The sequence below is a fragment of the Delphinapterus leucas genome, chromosome 19 (assembly GCF_059928025.1).
Source record: "Delphinapterus leucas isolate spDelLeu-1000000601 "Yukka" chromosome 19, BTC_Dleu_Yukka2, whole genome shotgun sequence".
In the NCBI taxonomy this organism is placed as follows: domain Eukaryota; kingdom Metazoa; phylum Chordata; class Mammalia; order Artiodactyla; family Monodontidae; genus Delphinapterus; species Delphinapterus leucas.
In genome coordinates this window covers 22,427,363-22,434,930 of record NC_143147.1, presented here as the reverse complement: position 1 = coordinate 22,434,930, position 7,568 = coordinate 22,427,363, and the positions used below count along the sequence as shown (strand labels likewise).

Below are 7,568 nucleotides of genomic sequence, written 5' to 3'. Positions count from 1 at the left end.
TAGGGTACCTTGGGCCTGTGAGACTGCTAAGGGCCTAAAGCAATATATTTTTTAAAAACCTCAAAAGATTTATTGGCTCCAAATTTGAAAAAGAAAGCTGCTAAATTAAAATGAATATTTAATAACATAGCTACAGAGAGAGTCCTGTCTACTAGCTGACCATAACTGAATTCAACTCTAGCATAGTTATACATATAAATATGGTATAATGAAGATTTCCAAGCACACACTGAACCATTTTTTTTAAAAATAGAGTTCAGAATTGTAATAATCCTTTGCATTTTTAAACAACAACCACCAAAATGTATATCCTGTATGAGAAGGGAGGTGCGTTTTGATGTGTTTGTTACGACATGGGGTCTTAGAAGGTCCTGGGGTGGCGAGAGGAAAAGTAGGGGACAAGATGCACGCAGAGGCCTGTCCTCACCTCCCAGCTGCTCTGAGAGCAAGTCCACAGCAGCCAAGGCCTGCACAGCCAGCCTTGCCCACAGCAGCAGGGCCTCTCTGGATTTCTGTATCCCAGGTTTAAACAAAGCCCTGAGGGATGCCCGCCCAGCAGGCTGAGCCACCAAAGCTCTGGGATCAGGGGGAACAAAAGCAGAGGGAAAGCAGAGTGCTGACAGGGCTGGAGGGCATCAGCCGCAGGGCTATAAAGAGCAGGGCCATAGAGGAAGTGGCACCAGATGGATACCCAGACTGTGCAGCAGGAGCTGGGTGAGTAAGGCCTTGAGGGGTCCTTCCTTTCCTTCCCCTGCAGAAACATGCCCAGAAGGGGGACCCCGTCTTCCTGCCTTGTGGTTAGAGCCTCTGAAGATGGCTGGAGAAGACTGGGGTACTCTGGGGGAGGTAGTCTCCTCTTGCCACCCCAAGAGGAGTCACTTACATGACAATAACCACTGCCCTAGCAACCACGGCTGGGAGGGGGCATGGGGCCCCAAGAAATGACAGGCTCCTGGGGCATAGGGAGAAGGTAGGGGGGCAAGAGCTAGGAAGTGCTTGTTCAGAGGTTCAGAACGGAAAGTTACGTCACAGCTTACATGCATCAGTCCCTGGGCCAATACCAGCCAGAGGGAAAAACTATGAATGGCTGTTCTGAGTTAAGAAAATTGACGTCCACCTGCCCGTCTTCTTTCTTCCCTCCCTCCTTGACCTCTGCCCCCTGTCCTTCCCGCCTTTACTCTTCCTACCATCTTTTTCTGTCTACCTCACCTCTATGAGCCTCCTCACCTGTAAAATGGGGACAATGATAGTGCTTCCCTCATAGGCTCATTGTGAAGATGAAATGTATTAATGCATGTAAAGCATGTAGGACAGGGCCTGGCATAGGGTGGGCCACTGTTAAGTGTTAGCTATTATTATCATCCTCTTTTCTTCCTCACTTTCCTTCGGTAAGTCTTTCAATGCCACCCGTCCCCCTCCTCAAACACGCACCACCCCAACATGGGCTCAGCATGGTTCTACATCAGTCACTCTGGAGACCCAGGCCCTGCCACGGAGATGTTCACCCAGGACATATTCAATAGGAAGACAGATCAGTACTGTGATGAGCGCTGGAAATGAGGAAAGAAAGCAAGTCACCATAGGCTGGGGAAAGCAGCAAAGTCTCCGGAGGCAAGACCAAGGCTGGGTAGGTCTAGAAGGCAGAGAAGTAGGGAGGGAATGGCGCATGGCTGTGCACAGCTGGTCCGTTTGAGGGCTGTGAGAAGCCAGGTGACAGTGAGAGCACGCACTGGTAATGTGAAGTGTCTGGACTAGATGGCTGCCAAGGGGTTTATACTGGGGTATGTAAGACTGAGGCGACGCTGCCACCAGCAGCGGGTGCCTGGAGGCAGGCAAGAGGACGAGAGCCACGTTTATCAAGTGGTCATGGCATCTGTTCAGTGCTCTACCTGCGTTATTGCTTCTAATCCTCACAATAACTGCGCATAGAAGTTTTACCGACGGAAAACAACTGAGGCTCGGCTAGTGAGAGGCAGAGCCAGCGTCCCAACCAAAGTCTGTTTACTGGACTTCAAGCCTCCTTTACTTCGGCCTGTGCTCCTCTTCCCTCACCCCAGAGACCATGTCATTGGTGTGTGTTCTGTCTTCCAGAATCCCTTCCAACCACCAAGATGGCTCAAACTAACCCCATGCCGGGGTCTGTGGGGCCATGGAAGGTAAGCCCATCGCTATCACAGGGAAAATTGAGGACTCCATCAGGGCAGGGGGCATAATACCACCTCAGAGCAGGCCTCAGAGCTGTGCTTTTCCATGGGACAGTGACCGACCAATAAAACACCAGCTTGTAGGGGAAGGGTTCACCCAAAATCCAGATGCTGTCTCAGGAAGGTTCTTCTCAGGGTGCCCCATTCGGACAGAAGAAGGATGACCCCGGAAGCCCATGATGGGTGGGAAATGATACCTAGTTTTCTAGGTCAATTTTCCTCCACACCACTAAAATCATCTTAAAATAGAGCAGCCCAAGTGAATTATGACATGGAAAAACTGAGGGCCCAGAAATGAGGACAGATTTGCCACCAGATCCCAAATAAATGGTTGGACTATGGTCTCCTGACTCCCAACGTGAGGTTGGTTGTAACCACTGCCTGAAGTGGCTGATCCTCAGCCACTGTTTCCCTCAACACCCTTACCTTCCTCACTGGGTCAACTCTTGAGTCCTGTTCACAGCTTTGGGAGTCGTCCTCTAGCCAGGTTCAAGAGCCAAGTTCTAGTTCAAGGTATGAAAGGGGTTTATCACAACTCTCCCTTTACTCTTTGGGTTTCTATAGCAGGTGTGGCTGGAGAAGCTAAGAAATAATTCACAGGGAGCCCCTGGGTCTCCCAGATTCCTGGCTTCTGGGCCACACTTATGCAGGAATCATGGTGAAGTAAGAGTCCACAAATCATTGGTACGCCCACTAGGTCGGCTATCATCCCTGGAGGACAATTCCTGTCAGAAACGAATCCCCACGCCTCATCCCGACTGGGCATGTGAACACCGCCAACCAGTGCTCTAAGTTCAAACCCCTTCTTAACCCAGTCTACGCTAGAATAGACCTCATCAGGCCTCCTGGGCTGTAGCTAGTGATGGAAAACACAGGGTCAGACACAGGTTAAGATGTTGCCTGGGCCTCTGTTCTTCCTCATGTACCACTTTCTAGCTCTGTTTTCCCATTTTAATCCCATTTCAGATAACCATCTATGACCAGGAGAACTTCCAGGGCAAGAGAATGGAGTTCACCAGCTCCTGCCCAAATGTCTCTGAGCGCAGTTTTGACAACGTCCGGTCTCTCAAGGTGGAATGTGGCGCGTGAGTATAGACCTCAGCAGAACATCAGGCCCCTTATTTCTGGTCCCTTCAGGCATGTGACCATAAAGGTGGAGATCAGGGAAGAAAGATGTTCCCCCAAACTCTAATCATTTCTGGGAGAGAAGCCTCCATACTTAAGTAATCTCAAAAACAACAAAAGTCACTACATGCGTAATTTAGTAACTCAAAGCTGGAAGGAACATGAGGTTCTTAGTGGCTTGGTATTAGATTTGGGGGGGATTAAAGAAATATATACCATGGGGTGGGGCAGTGATGGTAATCAGTTCTGTGCTTCTGGAGCCCAGAGGCTTCTGCCTGGGATTCCCTCAGAATAGCCACAAGCCCCTTGAGTTTTTCTTTCCTACAGAAAAGAGAGAGGAAACTATCAAGCTACAGCTTCACAGCTAACTCCCCTCCACGTCCCAAAGCAGACACTGTTAGCTAATTTCTCTTTGAAAAAAGGAACTCAACTCGAGAGTAATTGTAGTTCCTAGCTAGTCTTTCAGGAGTTTCTTGGTGGTGGTTAATCTCCTTGGCAAGGAAGACCCTCTCTTGTCTTCTTACTCTTGGCAAGTTAGTTGAGGCCTTGATCATCAGCCCGGAAACACAAAGGCAAGGACTCTACTTCGGCCTAGGCAGAACTGGCCATGCATGTAGGTAGGTTTCCACAAGTTGCTCACCCCCAAAATTGAGCTCTTCAACCCTTAAAGTAAAATTCTTTAAGGTGTCGTCAGTAATTGAGACCTGGTTGTGAAAAGTCAGTCCGAGGTGTTTTAATAAATAAGGTACAGGTATATATAGGTACGCAGGAGAACCCACAAAGCGACAAGGAAACAAGAGACCAGTCATCCATCAGCTGCCTGCTCATCCCTTTGCTTCCTTAGAAAGAAGTCAATAGGTTTGGCTGGAGCCAAAGCAATAGTCAGTCACTAGATCCTGAACCTGGAGCTCCAAGTAGAGAACAAGGTAACTTGGAAAGGAAATATAATTTTAGACTGACTTTGTCAATACTCATTACTCAGGCCAGTGAAGTACACCTCTTCAGTGGGTAACCCCAAACAAATATATTTACAAACCCACATAGTGCAGCTGCCATTCTCCACCTCTCATGACAAAAGTATTACTTTGTATGGCTTTAATTGGATATTTTACCCCACTGTTAACATCTAAAAAAAAGATGCCTCCTCCATGAGGCCATATAAGCTCTGAACACCATGAACAAACACCATTACTTGTCTTTGGCAGCTGGATTGGTTATGAGCATACCAGCTTCTGCGGGCAACAGTTTGTCCTGGAGAGAGGAGAGTACCCTCGCTGGGATGCCTGGAGCGGGAGTAATGCCTACCACATTGAGCGCCTCATGTCCTTCCGCCCCATCTGTTCAGCTGTGAGTCCCTGAAATTTTCATTTCTGTGCATGTGGGGGATGGATAAGAGAAGGGTGCATATGGACTGACACTTATGTTATTTCCCATCAGTTATGCTGAAATGTGGCAGGAAGGAAAAAAGTATAAAGAGAAAAGAAAAACACTGCTCCCTTAGTTTCTAAGTTTACCATTTGATTTTTTTCTCTCCTAGATGGTATTTTTATTAAGCTAAAAGTAAGGGCTTCTTATAGGTGTCAGGAAGCGGATACTCAGGAGCCCAGATCTTCAGAAGTGCAATAAGATAATTAGTGAGAGCACTTACCATGTAATAAAAGTAAATCCTGGGCCAGTTAAATTTCAATCTGTGTATCATTTTACCTAGAAACAGGGTAATGCTGAAGTAACCCTTTAGTACAGTGCGATGACTGAAGAAGTAGGCAAGAGCTCCAGCACCTCTTATCTTTGATTCCCAACTTTCTTGTTTCTAACACTAAGCAATATTCAATTATGCATCAGAATGGGATGCTTTTAGTCTTTTGGAGAATTCAACCAGAAGCAGGATGACCTTGAGGGGTGTGTTGAAAAATGATCCCTACATTGGGAGTAAGGCTAGGCTAAAACCCTTTCAAATGTTCATCTATATCATGTGATCTTCTCATGATTTTAGCTGTTAATTATCTCATCTTAAAGTCCTACCAAAATTCAAGTAGTGGAAATGGTAAACTAAACTGTTCTAGAACTAAAAGGTATTTAGTATTTCCCTATCTGGATGTGTTTTCATCTCACTTTAACTCCGATTTTTTCCCTCTAATGTATTGATATAATTTACACATAGTGAAATACACAAATCCTAAGTGTATATTCTTATGAGTTTTGAAAAACATGTATACCCACATAACCAACACCCTAATCAGATAGAGAACAATTCCATTGCCCCATAAAATTACCTGGTGTCCCTTTCCAATCAATTGCTCCTTTCCACTTGCTATCACTAAGGCTAGTTTTGCCTGCTTTTGAACTTCATAAAGGTTAGTCTCTGCCTTCTTAATGCCTGTGTAGTCTTCATATCCCCTACTGGACATTTACATTGTTTCCAATGCCATGCACACACACAAACACTTAGGCACACATGGACTTCCTTTTCCTATCAATTTGTGGGATCTTTTCCACATTACAATTAATCCTTTGATTGGCTATGTGTTTCAAATATTTTTCCTGCTGTCATAATTTTCCTTCATTGGTCTTTCGTTGTTCCAAAGTATATCAGTTATTTGTACATCTTAAATGTTATGGTATTGGGACTTCCCTGGTGGCGCAGTGATTAAGAATCCGCCTGGCAATGCAGGGGACATGGGTTCAAGCCCTCGTCCAGGAAGATGCCACATGCCGTGGAGCAACTAAGCCCGTGCGCCACAGCTAATGAGCCTGCGCTCTAGAGCCCGCAAGCCACAACTACTGAGCCCACGTGCCACACTACTGAAGCCCGTGTGCCTAGAGCCTGTGTTCCACAAGAGAAGCCACCGCAATGAGAAGCTCGCCCACCGCAACGAAGAGTAGCCCCCACTCGCCACAACTAGAGAAAGCCCGCGCGCAGCAACGAAGACCCAATGCAGCCAAAAATAAAGACCTTAAAAAAAAATCTTAAATGTTATGGTATTAAATTGGATTAAACAGGATAACCCAATTTTTTTTTTTTTTTTTTTTTTTTTTTGCGGTACGCGGGCCTCTCACTGTTGCGGCCTCTGCCTTTGCGGAGCATAGGCTCTGGACGCGCAGGCTCAGCGGCCGTGGCTCACAGGCCCAGCCTCTCCGCGGCATGTAGGATCTTCCCGGACCGGGGCACGAACCTGTGTCCCCTGCATCGGCAAGCGGACGCTCAACCACTGCGCCACCAGGGAAGCCCAGGATTACCCAATTTTTAAAATCTCTGTATTGCCTGAAATATTTTTACAATTAATGATCATGTACTTCCTCCTGTAAACCAGGAGTTTTGAGTTTGATAAATGTGATAAAGAATTACAATGACAGCCTTAACACCGGTACTAAACTTAAAAAAAAAATTTCTGCATTATAGAATCATAAGGAGTCTAAGATTACCATCTTTGAGAAAGAAAACTTTATTGGACGACAATGGGAAATCTGTGATGACTACCCCTCCTTGCAAGCCATGGGTTGGTTCAACAACGAAGTTGGTTCCATGAAGATACAATGTGGAGCGTAAGTGCATCTCAGTTTTTCCTCCCCCAGACATTCCTGTATGGAAGGATTTATGTTGACTACTCTCATACCTTTTTTCATAATCAAGGTTAATTTTCAGCTGGTTGTACGTATCTGCTCACAAACGGTGCCTGGCGTATTTAGGATGGCTCTTGTTTTCTAAGCCTAAAAGCCTTCCATATCATTGTGTCGAGGAAAGAGGCTCAGGTTTGGGGGTCTTGACCGGGTTCCTAACTAGTTTTAATAATCCAATCTGCTTTGGCTTTCCTAGCTGGGTTTGCTACCAGTATCCTGGATACCGTGGCTATCAGTATATCTTGGAATGTGACCATCATGGAGGAGACTATAAACACTGGAGAGAGTGGGGTTCTCATGCCCAGACTTCCCAGATTCAATCAATTCGCCGTATCCAACAGTAGTGGATTAGAAGCTCCAAGTAACAATTCCGCAAGCACGAGTCCTTGCTAAGCAATCTAGAATGAATTTTATGTTCTGCTCAGAAACTGCTTCCAAATGTTAGCTGCTGAAATCCACAATAAATGTCATTTAAAAAAACCCAACAACTTTGTAGACTGAATTAACTACCATGCTTTATAGAAATCACATTTACATGTCTGAGAATCTTAAAAGACAAGCTTCAGTAAAACCCCAAGTTCCCTTTTGTGTCCTTGCAAGTCACTTACCTGGCCAAGGACA

At 45.9% G+C, this 7,568-nt stretch overlaps 1 protein-coding gene across 1 annotated transcript; it reads left to right on the top strand.

The window, feature by feature from the left end:
* The first annotated feature begins 683 nt into the window (after positions 1-683).
* On the top strand, positions 684-7,514 carry CRYBA1 (crystallin beta A1). The gene is made up of 6 exons (XM_022595442.2): positions 684-714; positions 2,092-2,156; positions 3,171-3,289; positions 4,535-4,676; positions 6,730-6,872; positions 7,144-7,514. The coding sequence occupies exons 1-6, from the start codon at positions 684-686 to the stop codon at positions 7,289-7,291; spliced, it is 648 nt and encodes a 215-aa protein (XP_022451150.1). The 3' UTR covers positions 7,292-7,514.
* Positions 7,515-7,568: the final 54 nt, after the last annotated feature.

Excerpts from the sequence above, each read along its gene's own strand:
- CRYBA1 (XM_022595442.2), top strand. The coding sequence starts at position 684 with ATGGATACCCAGACTGTGCAGCAGGAGCTGG. Across the intron at positions 2,157-3,170 it reads GGTCTGTGGGGCCATGGAAG|ATAACCATCTATGACCAGGA; the intron begins GTAAGCCCATCG and ends ATCCCATTTCAG. Across the intron at positions 6,873-7,143 it reads ATGAAGATACAATGTGGAGC|CTGGGTTTGCTACCAGTATC; the intron begins GTAAGTGCATCT and ends TGGCTTTCCTAG.